The following is a 17,973-nucleotide window of genomic DNA, read 5'->3' on the forward strand; positions in this document are numbered from 1 at the left end:
AAGGAAAGGTAGAGACAGGGTATGTGGAAGGAAAGGTAGAGACAGGGTATGTGGAAGGAAAGGTAGAGACAGGGTATGTGGAAGGAAAGGTAGAGACAGGGTATGTGGAAGGAAAGGTAGAGACAGGGTATGTGGAAGCTTATGAATCTGATTTACTGTACATTTTTATCATCCACATTTTGGCAAAATGTTTTAGAAAAGTTGCTAGTGTGTGTGTTTATGATAGAGTTGTTTAAAATAAAGAGGATAATTTTATGTCCAGGAAAGTGTGGGAGTGTTTGTGCCAAGGGATAAAGTTCATCCCATCTGCAAAACATTAATCAGTCAACTTTACTGAGGGACTGTCCTCCTGTATGAGGCAGTCTCCCACACAACCCTGCTTGTGTGACAGTGAAGGTGACAGATCTGTATGATGTGCTGAAGTTTCCACTGACCATTTGAAACTTAGAAAGAGGCTCATCTCAAACACTAAGTCTGTCTATGTTGACGGTAAGAGTAGAGTGGGAGACTAGTCAAAATGCTTAAGAAGGTTCTGGTTGGGGGGCTGTGTGTGTGGCAGTGACACAGGCAGTGGGGATCCTGTTGGGGCACCAGCAGAGCGACTCTACGCCGTCTTGGGTCCAGGATCTGTCGAGGGATGTAGACGAGGACCTCATCCAGAGGTTCATCTCTGAGGTGGACAACATGGAGATCCAGGAAAACCTCAGGTAGGTCAGGGGTCAGGAGAGTCAGGTGTCAGGAAAGCCAGGGTCAGGATAGTAGTGGTCAAGTGAATTCAGATGTCATGAGTATCCTTGTCCAGAGTATTGAAAACATTTCTGTTATACAACGTTTTAGGCTTTGAAAATATCAACCTTTGTTTCTATTTTCACTTTAAACAATTGTTAATTTTAATTCTGTTGTTGACATTACTTTTGTCTTTTATGAGAAATCTGACATAAATCTCTATAGTGCTTGTCAGATCTGCCCATGAAATGTGCTGGCAGGTTCTATAATGTTGGAGCTGATTTATAGGAACTCTACAATAACCGGTTATAACTCATTCACCTCTACCTCTGTGTGTGTGGCATCCACCCTGCGTTTGGCCTGTCAGGGAGCTGACCAAAGTTCCCCACATGGCCACAACAGAAGGGGACCGGGCCACCGTGCAGTACATGCTAAGCAGGTGGCAGGACCCTGACACTGGGCTGGACCACACTAGAGTCCACCTGTCCTTTCCAGACCCCAACAATCCCAATACAGTCACAGTGGGTGAGTCAAAGATGTTCTGCTAAATGAATCAATGTAAATGTAAATTTTGGATCCAATTCCAGCAAGAAACCAGCATTTCATTACCCATTGAAATGTTTGTGGATGTGGTTTGTTTGTTGCATAGATAAGCCACTCATATTTTCTCAAGGCTTATGTTATACATTTATTTGATAAGTCATAAAGTGAAGAATGATGTTCTTGAAGGGCAGGGAGAAATGTTCTCCATTCAGAAACAGCTGGCTGAACATGGTCATTGTACTGTATAGACAAGCCACAGAGTTTGTTTTGGGTCCAAGTCATTTTCACGAGTGGACAAACATATTTTAGTGAACTCCATGTAATTCCTGTTTGTTTTCATATTATCAATAAGTCAATATTCCACCTTACATTTACATTAATTTAGCAGAGTATTTGATGCATATGAAAATAAAAATATGGAAATGACATACAAATGCATAATGCAAGTCAGCATGAACTCAGCCACCAGAAAAACTTGGTTGTAACATAAGGGATAATCATGTATGATGACTGAAGGGGGAGTGTTCAGGCTAGGGTTAGGGTTTCCACTGGCACGATGCAGTTCACTGGTGGGCATGTTTGACAGTCTGTAGCCTAAGTCAGTTGACGTTTAGAATTATGGACATGGACTTTCAGAACATGTAAAAAATTAAATGATTACTTTAGTAACCCCATAGACATACAATACACATACGTGTACACATATCCATGTTCATACCATCTCATCGATTTTAGACACCTAAGTTGTGTTATGTTTTGATTGTAGTCTGAAGCTGCAACCTGCACTCACACACTCCCTCTCTCACTTCTATAGTTGATATGACAATTCTTAACCGGTTGGTGATGCATCGAAATAAGCTATAATTATTTTATTTTTAAACTTCTCCACTGGTTTACTTGTCGACTGCTGCAAAGAAGGGGAGGAGACAATTAGCACGTGTACTGGGCGTGTTTTGGCTGTGCATGTCGGTAACATATTACCCAATCAGATTGAGAGATTTGTTTTTACTTCCTGTGGTTTAAAAAGGGGCGTAAATACTGATATGTGGTTGGTTTGTAGATATTTAAGTAACCAATCGTCTAAATGACAGATGCTCAGCTGTCTGTTAGCCCCTCCTCCTAATTATTTCTCAGCAAGCCCCGGAAACGTAGTTGTTTAAAGAGACATTGAGATATTTCATGGGCGAGGGCTTTACCTAAAACAGCTGCGAACACAGAAAAGCACAGACAGGAGGACATAGCCAGCTATCCAGTAAGGAAGCGAGCATTGTGGCGAAAAGACAAGACCATACATTTGTTTGGTTTAATTTCGATTAAACGGGATTGCTCACGTAAACGTTGTTATAGACAAGGTCAGTTGTAGTTATGTTCTATATTTGAATTTGAACATACTGTCGCCAGACTTGGAATCGTTCTGGCTAGCGCGTCCACAATCTGAACCACCAAAAAAGGCCAAACCGTTTCTGAATAGAGAAAGTGTTCGGCTACCAGACGGTTTAACCCTAACCTCCAACGCGAACCTGATACTGCGTCGGTGAGTAATAGTTTATGATGATGTTGCTACGAACACATTCTTTGACCACTACCTTGGACATCGCTTATTTATCACACGGCTAACGTTAGCACTGAGCTACATTACATTCTGAAAAACGACCCAAAGAGCTTTCGTATTTGGCTTGTTTTATGGTTTGATTTCTAGTCAGACCTAATGCTTTGTAGAATAGTGTGTCAGAGCCATTGTTGGAATTCGAACCTAGAAAACATTGAGGGGAAACCGAGCCCATGACAGTAGGTGTTGTAAATTTGGTTGAGATCTTCGGTATGTCTGGCTGTATTAGGGGGCGTTCCGCGGCTTTGTCTGCCATCCCCATTATTTCTTCGTGCGTGTGTGTGTGCGTGCGTGCACGCGCTCAGGCCAAGTATGCGTTAATGCACGCGCTGGTGCGGGACAAGATGAAGTATATTCCCGTTTCAAATTGAAAAACGGGCGTGAACGGTTCTGATCCATGCATGCTTGAGCATAACTGCTTATAGCATGAGCTTATTTAGGTACCTTATGGAATCTGCTATTTTATGGAATCTGCTTAGTAATTGTTAATATCACTGTGAACTCACGATGATTAAAAAAAATCCATCTATAATTTATTTTTATAGATAGATATAGAGGAACCTGGGTATTATTGCATCATCTGCTGTGTGTGGAGCAAGCTACCTTAGACCGAAGCTTCAGTGCAGGCCTTTTACCAGGTGTGTAGCAGTCAGAATAGACTAGCTGGGATTGTGCTGCTAAAGCTCCCCTAACCCTCTCTGTTTCCATATGACCAGACTGCCTGAGCATGCACATTACACAGACACCCAGTCTAAAATGGGCACAACCTGCCAAAGCACTTAAATGCACCTATACACAGACGGATCCCCTTCTCTCCCTCTCTCGTCTCCATCTCTGTGAACCTGTTAAGGTTCAGTTATGCGAACCTGGGGTCATTAGGTTTAGGTATACAGCTGAATGTGACGTCATACAGAAATGTGACAGGGCTCCTATTGTAGCATTTAACACAACACAGAGCAGAGGCGATAGATACAACTTTAACTTATAACTCACTTTTACTCTGTGAGATCTGTTCTGTGTGCCGTGTAGGTTAAGTTACCCTGTACCACCCAACAACAGCCTGCAGTGTGTGTTCCTAGTTGATCTCACCTGAGAGTGTAATGTGTGACCAGTTGGGAAATAACAGCTTGTTCTTTACCTCCGAAAATAGCACTTAAATAGGTTGGAAACACTGTAACCCTCCCTTTCACCCCTGACTTCTGACAGCTGGCCAACACAAGTGCACACACACACACACAAACCCAGCTTAAGACTAGTTTGACCTGGAAAGCACCAAATTTAGTACAGTGGAAGGCTATAGTGCTGGTGTGTGTATGATGCAGACCTGACTGCATATACAGTTAGGTCCATAAATATTTGGACATTGACACAATTTTCATCATTTTAGCTCTGTATACCACCACAATGGATTTGAAATGAAACAATCAAGATGTGCTTTAAGTGCAGACTTTCAGCTTTAATTTCAGGGTATTTACATCCAAATCAGGTGAACGGTGTAGGAATTACAATACATTTTATATGTGGCCCCCCCCTTTTTAAGGGACCAAAAGTAATTGGACAATTGGCTGCTCAGCTGTTCCATGGCCAGGTGTATGTTATTCCCTCATGGGAGTTCGTTATTTCATTGACAAGGAGCAGATAAAAGGTCTAGAGTTCATTTCAAGTATGGTATTTGTGTTTGGAATCTGTTGCTGTCAACTCTCAATATGAAGTCCAAAGAGCTGTCACCATCAGTGAAGCAAGCCATCGTTAGGCTGAAAAATCAAAACAAACCTATCAGAGAGATGGCAAAAACATTAGGTGTGGCTCAATCAACTGTTTGGTACATTCTTAAAAAGAAAGAACGCACTGGTGAGCTCAGCAACACCAAAAGACCCGGAAGACCACGGAAAACAACTGTGGTGGATGACAGAAGAATTCTTTCCCTGGTGAAGAAAAACCCCTTCACAACAGTTGGCCAGATCAAGAACACTCTCCAGGAGGTAGGCGTATCTGTGTCAAAGTCAAAAATGAAGAGAAGACTTCACCAGAGTAAATACAGAGGGTTCACCACAAGATGTAAACCATTGGTGAGTCTCAAAAACAGGAAGACCAGATTAGAGTTTGCCAAAAAACATCTAAAAGAGCCTGTACAGTTCTGGAACAACATCCTATGGACAGATGAGACCAAGATCAACTTGTACCAGAATGATGGGAAGAGAAGAGTATGGAGAAGGGAAGGAACTGCTCATGATCCAAAGCATACCACCTCATCAGTGAAGCATGGTGGAGGTAGTGTTATGGCGTGGGCATGTATGGCTGCCAATGGAACTGGTTCCCTTGTATTTATCGATGATGTGACTGCTGACAAAAGCAGTAGGATGAATTCTGAAGTGTTTCTGGCAATATTATCTGCTCACATTCAGCCAAATGCTTCAGAACTCATAGGACGGCGCTTCACAGTGCAGATGGACAATGACCCGAAGCATACTGCGAAAGCAACCAAAGAGTTTTTTAAGGCAAAGAAGTGGAATGTTCTGCAATGGCCAAGTGAATCACCTGACCTAAATCCAATTGAGCATGCATTTCACTTGCTAAAGACAAAACTGAAGGGAAAATGCCCCAAGAACAAGCAGGAACTGAAGACAGTTGCAGTAGAGGCCTGGCAGAGCATCACCAGGAACGAAACCCAGCGTCTGGTGATGTCTATGGGTTCCAGACTTCAGGCTGTCATTGACTGCAAAGGATTTGCAACCAAGTATTAAAAGTGACAATTAGATTTATGATTATGTTAGTTTGTCCAATTATTTTTGGTCCCTTAAAAAGGGGGGGGGCACATATAAAATGTGTTGTAATTCCTACACCGTTCACCTGATTTGGATGTAAATACCCTGAAATTAAAGCTGAAAGTCTGCACTTAAAGCACATATTGATTGTTTCATTTCAAATCCATTGTGGTGGTATACAGAGACAAAATGATAAATTGTGTCAATGTCCAAATATTTATGGACCTAACTGTAGATGTGTGCTGATTAGCAATACAGAATACATTACATTTAATTATTTTAGTTGATGCTTTGGTTCATAATGAAGGAATGGTCTGTAATCACCAGGAACAGTGCAGAATACCCACATCTCAGCTGTGGTGAACAATAGCAATAACTACAGCAATACAAAGTACAGTGCATTGTATGGAATCACATCCTCTTTAGAGATCTCATATAGACTAAAGTATCCGAAGATCAGTGGGTATCTGGTGCCTTCACGACGTTGCACATATAAGATCTGGCCAGAGAACAGACTACCCCAGGAGTTGGGCTACAGATCTGGCCAGAGAACAGACTACCCCAGGAATTGGGCTACACTCCTGAATAGCAAAGTTGAAGACTACACCTATACACATACTCACACTCTTACATTGCCCTCCACATTCTCCTCTCTTTCTTTCTCCCCCCTCTTTACTCTCTTCCCTGCCCCCCTTCTCCCACCCTACACTCTCTTCCCAGCCCCCCTTCTCCCACCCTACACTCTCTTCCCTGCCCCTCTCCTGCCCCCCTTCTCCCACCCTACACTCTCTTCCCAGCCCCCCTTCTCCCACCCTACACTCTCTTCCCAGCCCCTCTCCTGCCCCCCTTCTCCCACCCTACACTCTCTTCCCTGCCCCCCTTCTCCCACCCTACACTCTCTTCCCTGCCCCCCTTCTCACACCCTACACTCTCTTCCCTGCCCCCCTTCTCCCACCCTACACTCTCTTCCCAGCCCCTCTCCTGCCCCCCTCTCTCCCCCCATGTTGTTTCAGCATCTCCACAGCACATTCCTTCTCTGTTTGAGGTGGGGAGAGTTTGGTCTTGTTGTTGTTGTGAAACTACTTATGCCCGGATGGCTGATTGACAGTTCCTGAGTCTTGGGATGGGTCTGGTGAAGGGAGAGGAGACTATTTACCCACGGACTAGGTCTTTTAGGTCTGGGTCAAAATGTTATTTAGTTATGTTGAGGATTGGGGGTGTGGTGGGGGGGGTTTGTTAAGGGGTATGTAATTCAGCAGCTAGCTTAACTACTGTTGTGTGGTTAAACACAGACATGTGCAGCAAAGTGCACCACACACACACTCTGGTCTTTATTGTGAGTTCCCTGACAGCAGGCTGTGTTTGATATGATGTTCAAATGCTTATGGGTTTATAAACATTCCAGAGTTTGAATGTTAGGAATCGTATTTCAGAGGTTTTGGTCACTTCAAAGTCACAACTGGTCTCATGTCTGGAAGTTTGCATGTGTGTGTGGCTGACTGTGTGTGAATGTACTTTTGCTAAGTGTGGCTTTTTCCAGTTGTTTTTAAACAGCATTAAACCAGAGGAGGTCAAACCTCTACTCCCATATATGAACGATGGAATTGTGGTTCACCTTTTAAACCTTGCATTACCTTGAAGGTATGCAACTGAAAAGGTTTAGTTGTAGTATTGTCAGGGTTAGTATTATTATTATAATTGCCAGAACTGTTGTTGCAGTTTTTTAGGTTGTGCTTTCTGTCCACTACAAACCCCCCTCCTCCCCTCCTGCCCCAACGTTGGAAATAGACCCCTCATGCTGTTGCCTTCCACAGATGGTAACATGCACACTGTAACAGGAAGTGCAGTTTGCTCCTGTTGCTCAGCTGATAAAGTTTTCACATGCAGCGTGTTATCCCCCCAGCCTCTAACCTGCTGTAGATAAGCCCTCTGCATCAGGAACACACCCGGCCCTGTGTGTGTGTGTGTGTGTGTGTGTGTGTGTGTGTGTGTGTGGTGAGTCATGCTCTTCGTTCTGTGTGTGTACTGGGTTGAGGGTGGGGGTGCTGGCACTGGAAGGGGTATTTGCATCTTTTTCTCAGCAGTCAGCGTCTGTTTAGGAACATTTGCTGCCGGTACTTCCACTTAAAAAAAAAACAAAAACACACACCCTAACCTCAACAAGTCTGGTACAGTTCACAGACTTAAAGTTACACACGCAAGATCACACTCTTACCATATAGACGCCCTGTGTGGTGAGACAGACGCCCTGTGTGGTGAGACAGACGCCCTGTGCGGTGAGACAGACCCCCTGTGCGGTGAGACAGACCCCCTGTGCGGTGAGACAGACCCCCTGTGCGGTGAGACAGACGCCCTGTGCGGTGAGACAGACGCCCTGTGCGGTGAGACAGACGCCCTGTGCGGTGAGACAGACGCCCTGTGCGGTGAGACAGACGCCCTGTGCGGTGAGACAGACGCCCTGTGCGGTGAGACAGACGCCCTGTGCGGTGAGACAGACGCCCTGGGTTAGAGGCTGTCAGTTAGAGGCTGTTTGCTCACTGTTGCTGCTCTCTTGACGTCTGCAAAACAGGCCAAACAAGGTGGACAGGGCTTCGTCTCCCCTTGTATCCAATCAAGGCCTCAGCCACTACAGCTGACCCTCCTCCTTATCCAATCAGCACCTGGCTCTTCAGTCCCGCCTCCCCTGTGTGTTCACTGCTGATGGAGCATGCCTCGGTCTACCAGCTGGGAGGAAGCAGGAACAGCAGCGGGGGAAGAGACAAAGGTAGAGGAGGGCTTAGAATAGACAGACTGAAAGATAGTTTGAAGAGAAAGTGTGGGAGGGGAAAGATAAGTCAGTGTGAAGAGCTTCATTGTGTTCTAGTTATTTAGAGAGAGAGAGGGTGAGAGGGAGAGGGGTGTTAAAAAGTGATTGAGGAAGAGGGGGGTGGGAGAGTGAGAGGCATACGAGGACATGAGGCAGTTGGAACACCATGCTGACACCCTCACAGGCAGCCTCTCTTTCCTGGCGCCTTTATTCAGTAAGGAAGCCAGGAGGACAACTAAAGGGTGAGGGAGAACCAGTCCTAACCATAATCCAAGGAGACCCAGGGTCCCAGCTGTGTGTGAGACTCCTCCAGCTGCCCCCTGAAAGACAAGAAGGGAAGAGAAGGGCAGAAACTAGTCTTTTTGGGAAGGCGAGTGTCAGAAGCTGAGGGGGGATGTTGGTGACAGTAATATATAAGTAATAAAGAGAGAGAGAGAGAGCATTGCCTTATAGCTTTCTGCTTATTTATTAGCATTCTAATAAGCATTCCTTAAGTATTGTTTTGCTTTTACGCTATGAGCATTATGATTGTTAGTATGTATTTTGTTTTAACATGTTTTCTTCCTGATATTTATACATGGTGGGGATGATCCCTCCTTCCCCTGATCTTTCCCTCTCTCTGCTCCCTCCTCCCCCTGATCCCTCCTCTCTGCTCCCTCTCCTTTCTCTCTTTCCTCCTCACTTTCTTCATCTTCCTGCTTTCAGTTCCTGAGAGCTGGGGTACCGCAATGTTGAACTGCAGGGAGGCTAACACTGCAGTGTTGAGCTACAGGGAGTGTGTGTGGTGGAGGGGCATAGTTGTGTGTGTGTTCTGGGGGTGTGAGTGTGTGTGCGAGAGAGCCCTCGAAGGTAATGGTGTGTAACTACTATGGGCACATATGTCACAAGAGTAATTGGAGATGACATTGGATTGAGTCGTGCTTTCTGTAAGGTTGATCAATCGTGTGTGTCAGTTTCTGTGTGTGTGTGTGTCTCTCTGTATCTCTGTGTGTGTGTGGTGTCTCTCTGTATGTGTGTGTGTGTGTGCATCTCTCTGTATGTGTCATAGGTCCTTCCTCTACTGCACCCCACTGGCACTGATGTAATACAGTCACTGTCACTGTGCCCTCTGAACACATGACCACATGATGTAATACAGTCACTGTCACTGTGCCCTCTGAACACATGACCACATGATGTAATACAGTCACTGTCACTGTGCCCTCTGAACACATGACCACATGATGTAATACAGTCACTGTCACTGTGCCCTCTGAACACATGACCACATGATGTAATACAGTCACTGTCACTGTGCCCTCTGAACACATGACCACATGATGTAATACAGTCACTGTCACTGTGCCCTCTGAACACATGACCACATGATGTAATACAGTCACTGTCACTGTGCCCTCTGAACACATGACCACATGATGTAATACAGTCACTGTCACTGTGCCCTCTGAACACATGACCACATGATGTAATACAGTCACTGTCACTGTGCCCTCTGAACACATGACCACATGATGTAATACAGTCACTGTGCCCTCTGAACACATGACCACGTGATGTAATACACAATCACACAGCCAGCTGGAAGGCAACCTGATTCTCTCTAATACACACTGACACATCCACACACACACTGACACATCCACACACACACTGACACATCCACACACACACTGACAAATACGCATACGTAACAAGACCTGAGATGGTGACTCTCTTTCTGTCTCTCTTTTTCACATTATGTATGTAATGTATCTGTGCACTAAAGTCTTCTCGTATTCCCTCCCCCCTCCACTATACTCCTGTCATCCATCACTACTACATCTACTATACTCCTGTCATCCATCACTACTACATCTACTATACTCCTGTCATCCATCACTACTACATCTACTATACTCCTGTCATCCATCACTACTACATCTACTATACTCCTGTCATCCATCACTACTACATCTACTATACTCCTGTCATCCATCACTACTACATCTACTATACTCCTGTCATCCATCACTACTACATCTACTATACTCCTGTCATCCATCACTACTACATCTACTATACTCCTGTCATCCATCACTACTACATCTACTATACTCCTGTCATCCATCGCTCTTACTGTAGTGTTATCTCCATCTCTGCCTCATATCTCCTGTCTGCTCATCCTCCCTCCCAGCCAGTCCTAACCCTCCCAGCCAGTCCTAACCCTAACCCTGCTGCTTGTAACACTGCTCATCAGTTCTGTTGTCATCCCTGCTCTTTGGAGGACATCTTATTGTTGTAGGGGCCTAATACCCAGACCTCTCATGCCCTGGGTACCCTATATGGAGATTAGTTTTATTTTATGACTGTGGGTATGTTGAACTAGTCAGCCAGGGAGATTAGTCACTGCACATTGTTTATTTAACACAAGCTTACCTGATCCAGCCACTCCAGTCATCTTGAGTTCCGTCCTTAGTTGCACCTGTACGGGAGCTAAACATACAACTGGGGTGGTCTTGTGTTCAGACTCAGGAATGTCTGTCATTGAGGAGTGAAGCTGGGGAGGAAGTGTTCTTCATAAGTCATAACATTTAGAAACATATCACCCAGTAGTTCATAATGTTTCAGTCATCACCCAGTAGAGCTCAGAATGTTTCAGTTGACATTTTGTGTGCCCATGTTGACCTTTTGGGGGGCAGCCATTTTGTTTTGTCGAGCTATGTTTTCTTGGACAGGCATCTTTAGCCAGTCGTTCTGTGGCAGAGCACAAAGGGGCTGTTGTCATGGTGGCTGGCGGTTGTCATGGCAGCTGCTGGGTTCTGGTCCAAGTGGGACTCGGTCTGTTCTGTTCGGAAGTATTGAATGTTCCGGTAGATATTAGCTGGGGTCTAGTACGTGCATATATTTATCAATATTTGTCTTTGTGAATGTGTAATACCCTGCTTGTTCAGATAGTTATTATATTAATAGATCAATTATTTCATTGATTTATCTTAACAGTCATGTCTAGAATCCTCTAAGGGACTGGGTTAGGGCATATTGACTATACTAGTGCAGTGCCTGCGATACAGCTGGTGATTCAGATGCAGTTAGTTGTTTCTTTGTTAACTCATAAAAGGGGCGTGTTCAGCCATGCAGGTGAGGTTTCCCCCAGGCTCGCATGAGGTTTTGCTTTATGTTTATATATGTCATATTTATCTTCATGAATGTGAGCTTCTCATCTGAACGACATAAAAGGTGGCACTGCCTGTCCTTGTGTCCTGAGCAAGACACCTGCTGACTAACAACTTCATAAACTGCCCGGTTCTCCAGTTAATCAAGCCACAGACAGACAGACAGATAGCCTTAAGCCTGTCTCAGATCCATCTCAGATGAACGCCAACCCTGGCAACTGTCCCAGTCATTGCTGATTTGTCCATTGATTGGTTGATTGACATGTTTGTGCCTGTCTATCTCCAGGGGGTTCTCTGTGGAATGCCTGTGTCATGATGCGGACTCTAAGCCACACCCCACGCCCAGGTGTTGAGGGAGGGCGTCTCTGGCTGTCAGCCAATCACAGGGGAAGTTTAAGGAGAGACACTTCCTGTTCCTCTGCACTTCCTCTTCTCAGGACCCTCCCACCTCACTGACGAATTGTCACTCAGTAAGTTTCAATATCACTAAAACAAATAACCAGTCCCAGCACATCTGTGTTCCTTTTCAGTCCTAAACGTCAGGATGATGGAAGGTCCAACAAGTTTACTTTTGATCCCCAGGTGACAGTTCCTGTATCTCCATCACTTCCTCTACCACGCCTTCCTGTATCTCCATCACTTCCTGTGCTGTTCCCCGTCTGTTGACCCGTTGGGGGATGCTGGTACCTTCTCCTGGAGGTTGCCATGCTTCTCGTGGAGGTTGCCATGGGGGTGATCTGATTCCTGTGGTAGTATCTCCAGATGTGGTGGAGTGGGCAGGAGGCAGAACAGAAGAACCCATAGGTGAGAGAGGCAAATATCCCCTTATAAATGCAGCTTGGTCAACGTTTTGTACATGTAAATGTGTTCAAGTCAATGATTATATTTTCTAGCAATGCTCAGTAGTAACCCAGTTGTGATTAAACTAGCTACTATGTTTCTGTTCTCCATCATCACAATCTTTCTGTTTGTTTTCAGGTGATCAGCGTCTTCCTGATTTGCACTGTGTGAAGACATCACAGCAGTGATTATAGGACTTCCTTTTCCTGTCGTTTCTCTGCTTCTTTGCACTTTCTAGGACTTGTCTCATTCTCAAAGACCTGGAACCAGTAAAAGCCATGCGGCACATTCACGTTGAGTTGGCGCGTAGGGAGGCGCCTGTGGAGCTCCCAGCCCAGCAGGGGGACCTACCTCCACCTGCGGCCCCAATACGGGGCCCCGATCCTGGGATGACCGCAGGGCTGCGGCCCTTCGGCCAGGAGGAGCTCAGACTCCAGAAGGTGTACCAGCTCTCGATCTTTTCCCAGCTAGGGGGCTTCTCCACTGCTCTGGAGCCCCCCACTGAGCCCCCGTCTCGGTCTGGCAGGGTGGCGTTGAAGAGGGGCCTGGAGGAGCCCCAGCTGACCCCCAAGTGGCCCCATGAGGAGGGGGTCTCCTCCAGCAGGGATGCCCTGGAGGGAGGGGTGCTGTGTGGGCCAGGGCCACACGTGGGCTCAGTCATCTCCTGCACATTGATAGATCATAGAGACACTGAAGGCAGCTTGTCGCCCAAGTCACCGCCCCTCTCCCCAAGCCACACCCCCGCCCGACGCCCCGCCCAGCACAACCATGACCGGCCAATCCCAGATGTGTGGGTGCCGCTTTCGCCCAATTCCCCCCCCATATGCGACCCCCACGGTCAACCATGTGACCAGGGACTCTCAATGGGGCCCTCTCCCAGGATGGGCCCTCCTCCTGGGAGGGATACTCAAACCTGGGTCCCTGGCAGCCCAGGAAGAGAGGGCTACAGTAACGACTCTCCGACTGGGAAGCCTACCTCTTGCACCGATGGGGGCTCGTACGGGATTCTACAAAAGCCCATGTCCCCCCTCCCCACGGAGCTGCAGGAGCCCGGGGAGGCAGGGCTGGAGTCGTCCCCACCGGAGGGCAATGCAACCCAGAACGCCTCCAGCAGCGGGCTGGCCTCTTGGGAGAAGACACCCAGTAGCAGAGGGCTTCGCTCCACCCCGTCAGGGCCTTGCGCTGCAAAGAAGAAGCTGCTGTCGCCTAGTGACACAGGGGAGTCGTGCTCTGAGGACGAGGGTCCATCCACCTCGAAGAGGAGCCGGCTGGCTCTGCTGGCGCCCGGGCTGGGCCTGGCTTCCTGCCGTGGGACCGACGCCAAGGCCGCTCCCTTCTGGAACCACCTGCTGCCCTCGGTGCGAGACCGGACCAGGGTGAGCACGCACACTCACATATAAATACATGCACTCACACTCACATGCACAGCCCATGCATGAATTACTACCAACCGATATTAAGAGATGGACGGAGGGAAGGGAGACCTGGAGGGAAACCTGCAAATTGATTCAGTTTTTCAGATTCACACAGCCAGAGTTAAAGTGATTGAGGGATGGAGAGAGTGAGAATGGGATGAATAGAGTGAGAGGGATGAATAGAGTGAAAGAGGGATGGATAGAGTGAAAAAGGGATGGATAGTGAGAGAGGGAAAGGTGGGTGAGGGATTACTTCATTATCCCCTGGTGTGCTGGAACAAGCTGAGTGGCTCCAGAATGTAGCCCATTGAGGGAGATTCCATTGTCATCACATCACACACACACACCTCTCTCCACACCCCTCTCCACTGGTCTTTCTGGGTCCCCCCATGCTCCAATATAGTCCATTTTAGCTTCCAGAAAGGGTGGACGGGAGGGTGCCGGGGGGGTGGTTGCTACATTGCCTTCGGTGACAAAGAGGCTACTTTTTTAGCATAGATGCATCCGTAACGGTTGCAACGGTGATCATCGTGACCTGGCAGGTTCAGAGTCGAAGGCATTAGGGCAGAGTACAGAGGGAGGTCGAGATACAGAGCAACTGGAACAGGAACAGGATTTAGACGTACGAAGGAAGGAAAGAGTTGATAAAGGGAGAGAGAAAGTCTAACAGACGTTGGAGAGTGAGGGACAGGATTAGGGTTGGCAGAGAAAGTTTGAGACAGGTTAAGATGTCCACAGTGGCTGAGAGTGAGTGTGATGTGGATAAACCTAGCTGACAGACAGCCTCACGCCCTGTAGAGGGGCTAGATAGCATAGGTTCAAATTGTGAAGTATTAACTAGCGACTGGCTAACTAGAGAAGTGCTAATGTTTGGATTAGCTGGTGAAGGAAGACAGGACTGGGAACCTTCCACTATGAACAGCTGGGATGTAGGGAATGTGTGTGTGTGGGAAGCGGCATCCGAGACTTCATACCCAGTAAGTAACTAACCCTTACCCTAACTAACCCTACTAACCATAACCCAAACCCTAACCTAACCCTTACCCTAACTAACCCTAACCCTACTAACCATAACCCAAACCATACCCACCAGATCCACATGCAAGGAGACTCACACACACTTGCCAAGACACACCACCCAACTTATGCGTCATTGACCGATTCTTGCAATTACAACCATGTACCAAAAAATCTAGTGACATTTAACTGCACTACGACTTAATGTTGCTGACCTCTCAGGAAGGAAGTGACCCTAACCCTAACCCTAACTGCACTACGACTTAATGTTGCTGATTTCAGAGGAATGACTGCCTCCTTCTATAGTCAAGCTACACGATATATAAACACCTGGCTATAGTAATTCATTATGGTGGGTCATGAGTTTTGGAGGCGTGCCGTCCTTCACAGAAATCATATTTGTTTACTCATGTTTTAATTCTAAGTATGTATTTCCTTTGTAATTGTCTGTACTGTTAATACTTTCTTATTTGGTCCAGTCGGGGGTGTTTTGTGTGTAAGAAAAAAGAAAACTCATGTACATGTACAGATGTGTCTCTGTTTATAATTGACCTTTCTCAATAAAAAGAGGTTAAAAAAAAAAAAAAAAGACTTAAGGTTGCAAATGTTTATGTAAGATGCGTGTGGTTTATCAGAAATGTGGTACTGTTCTAGTGCACATCCATGGTATTCATTGATGTATTGTGATGTCTTATTAGTTGTATTTATACTTCTGGCATCTGTCCCCTAGAGTGCCTCTGACTGCATGAGAGCTGGGAGGAGACTGAAGAGCGCCCTGCGTTTGAAGAGGTATGTTTAAAACCACCTGAAGGGTTTGCAGTGATCGATTTTGGCAATTAACAAAGTTCCGCTGTGTCTGTGTGTGTGCATCTAGTCGTCAACTGCGTAGCGGGCGGCGTACAGAGACCTGCCGCCCGGCTCGTGCGGACTGGCCCTCCTCCATCAGCCGCTCACTGCTGGGAAACTTTGAGGTACGACACACACCCCAAACCTGGCATTGCTGGCTAGACGGGCACCCCAAACCTGGCAACCTGCCAGGTTCATTAAATAAATAACAAGTTGTTGCCACTTGTATATCCAGGACTGTCAAACAGGGGAGCTGTATTTTTACTTGTCTGTGTGCGGTTATTTACAGGAGTCCATCCTCAAATGTTCCACCCCTGAGCCAGATCTATCTCCTGCATGTGACTTTGCTGATGCATTCCCTCTGTCCTGGTAGCCTGAGGTGTGTCTGTGTGCGGTTATTTACAGGAGTCCATCCTCAAGGGCCGTTTCTGTCCTTCGGGGCGCATCGAGGGTTTTACAGCGGAAATCGGCGCCAGCGGCTCCTACTGCCCCCAGCACGCTACACTGCCCGTGCAGGTCACCTACTACGACCTCTCGGAGCACAGTGCACCCTCACCCTTCCTAGTGAGTACACACACGCTCAGCCAGCAACTCTGGGTGTGTGTGAGAAATGTTCTCAAAATTAGGTTTGGCATGTAATTGGTCCTGGCCAGAGGACTTTCAATGCAGATAAAAATGTTATGGGTTAGGGTTAGTTATGGTATTGTTTTTAATAATTGTGTGTCTCCTTCCCTCCCTAGGGAATGATTTCCCTTGACTCTCTTGGAAAGAAAGGATACAGTATACCCAAAGCAGGAACCATTCAAGTGGTGAGCCCACCCTCCCCTTATCCCATTCCCCCTTATCTCTAACCCCCCCTTATCCCCAACACGATTAGTTTTGTATTCTTGACTTGTCTTTGTTCCTCTTTCCATTATTCAAAATGTTTTCTGTTTTTCAGTGTGACCAACCTCATTGTCAGAGTCAAATTATAGTCCATGTCATGTCTTTTTTTATGCATTATCCATTTTCTGAAGTATTTCACTTTTCTAAACTTAAGAATCAATATTTTGAGGTTTTAAAATGTTATGTTCTTTCCATCCATCTTCTTTACTCAGACCTTATTCAATCCCAACAAAACTGTGGTTAAGATGTTCCTGGTGACGTACAACTTTGGAGACATGCCCGCCAATCACATCACCTTCCTGCGTCAGCGCATATTCCTTATGCCAGTGGAGGAGGGGCTAGAGGAGGAAAGGGAGGAGCCTAGAGAGGGTGGGGCCACAGACAGGAAGAAGATTCTGTGTTACCTGATACACCTCCGGTATGTGTGGAGTTTCAACTGCTGGATGCATCCTTAAAATAAATGGGTTAGGGTTAGTTTATTTTCCTGAAATAATATTTTTGTGTTCATTTCTAGATTCCAGAGCTCCAAATCTGGTAAAATCTACTTGCACAATGATATTCGGCTGCTATTCTCTCGCAAGTCCATCGAGGTGGACACAGGGATTCCTTACGAGCTAAAATCCTTCACCGAGGTGCCAAGAAACCCCAAATACTCCCCTCGTGTTTGAACTCCCGCCAGTCCCTGCCCTGAAACCAACGCAGCCCCCCCCCCCCCTTTCAGAGGGAGCAGGGGCACAGACTGACTGTTTAAAACATGGACAAGAAACTAGAAAATACTTGGACACACCACATACACAGAGGCACAAGCACACATTCACACACTTCAAACAACAGAGTTGCATAGACACACACACACACAGAGACTTTTGAGTTCAGTGTTAACATGCATGCCTTGTGACTAAACCAAGTTTTTCTTCAGTGTCCTGACACACTGTCCTTCACTCTGCCTGCACCCACCCCTCACCCCTGTGGTGGACCAATGCCAACCCTACCGCCAGAACCAGTGGAGCCAATAGCAAGCTGCAAACAGCACACACTTCCTTCCTGAGAGGACTGTAAGCAAATCCTGATACTAGTTTTGGGAGGTAGAGTCCCCCTTGGTTAGTGTTAGATTTGGGAGGCAGAAACTCTTTTTGGTTTCAACAGCAAAGATGAGGGGATCACAAAAAGAGACGCAGGAACACTCGTGAAGGAACGAAATCACAAAGACCATCAAATGGAAATGAGACATGTCTACAGATGATCCAGTACACCCACTCTTCTCAAGCATCATGATACGGATCATTCAAGGGCCTGAAATTATACCATGTTTTTAACGACGGGAGAAAACATTTGTTTGTGTAGCCAGACTGAGTGTTCTCGTTATGTT

The 17,973-nt window shown here is 46.5% G+C and overlaps 2 protein-coding genes across 2 annotated transcripts; both read left to right on the plus strand.

Annotated features, from left to right (window-relative positions):
* Positions 1-353: 353 nt before the first annotated feature.
* naaladl1 (N-acetylated alpha-linked acidic dipeptidase like 1) lies at positions 354-3,912 on the plus strand. Its single transcript, XM_062454037.1, has 4 exons — positions 354-396; positions 530-707; positions 1,094-1,251; positions 3,908-3,912. Exons 1-4 carry the CDS (start codon positions 354-356, stop codon positions 3,910-3,912), a joined length of 384 nt encoding a protein of 127 aa, XP_062310021.1.
* Positions 2,440-17,445, plus strand: LOC134015107 (atos homolog protein B). Its single transcript, XM_062454447.1, has 10 exons — positions 2,440-2,803; positions 11,888-12,071; positions 12,184-12,405; positions 12,580-13,817; positions 15,604-15,662; positions 15,748-15,844; positions 16,125-16,283; positions 16,460-16,528; positions 16,817-17,022; positions 17,119-17,445. Exons 4-10 carry the CDS (start codon positions 12,720-12,722, stop codon positions 17,270-17,272), a joined length of 1,842 nt encoding a protein of 613 aa, XP_062310431.1. The 5' UTR covers positions 2,440-2,803; positions 11,888-12,071; positions 12,184-12,405; positions 12,580-12,719; the 3' UTR covers positions 17,273-17,445.
* Positions 17,446-17,973: the final 528 nt, after the last annotated feature.

Source organism: Osmerus eperlanus, chromosome 28 (assembly GCF_963692335.1).
Source record: "Osmerus eperlanus chromosome 28, fOsmEpe2.1, whole genome shotgun sequence".
NCBI classification, from domain to species: domain Eukaryota; kingdom Metazoa; phylum Chordata; class Actinopteri; order Osmeriformes; family Osmeridae; genus Osmerus; species Osmerus eperlanus.

What these genes read in the sequence shown, in the direction of transcription:
- naaladl1 (XM_062454037.1), top strand. Translation starts at nt 354, where the DNA reads ATGAGGCAGTCTCCCACACAACCCTGCTTGTGTGACAGTGAAG. An exon ending in CTGCTTGTGTGACAGTGAAG is followed by an intron (nt 397 to 529) that starts GTGACAGATCTG and finishes ATGCTTAAGAAG; the next exon opens with GTTCTGGTTGGGGGGCTGTG. An exon ending in GAGATCCAGGAAAACCTCAG is followed by an intron (nt 708 to 1,093) that starts GTAGGTCAGGGG and finishes TTGGCCTGTCAG; the next exon opens with GGAGCTGACCAAAGTTCCCC.
- LOC134015107 (XM_062454447.1), top strand. Translation starts at nt 12,720, where the DNA reads ATGCGGCACATTCACGTTGAGTTGGCGCGTAGGGAGGCGCCTGTGGAG. An exon ending in CGGTGCGAGACCGGACCAGG is followed by an intron (nt 13,818 to 15,603) that starts GTGAGCACGCAC and finishes TCTGTCCCCTAG; the next exon opens with AGTGCCTCTGACTGCATGAG. An exon ending in AAGCAGGAACCATTCAAGTG is followed by an intron (nt 16,529 to 16,816) that starts GTGAGCCCACCC and finishes TTCTTTACTCAG; the next exon opens with ACCTTATTCAATCCCAACAA.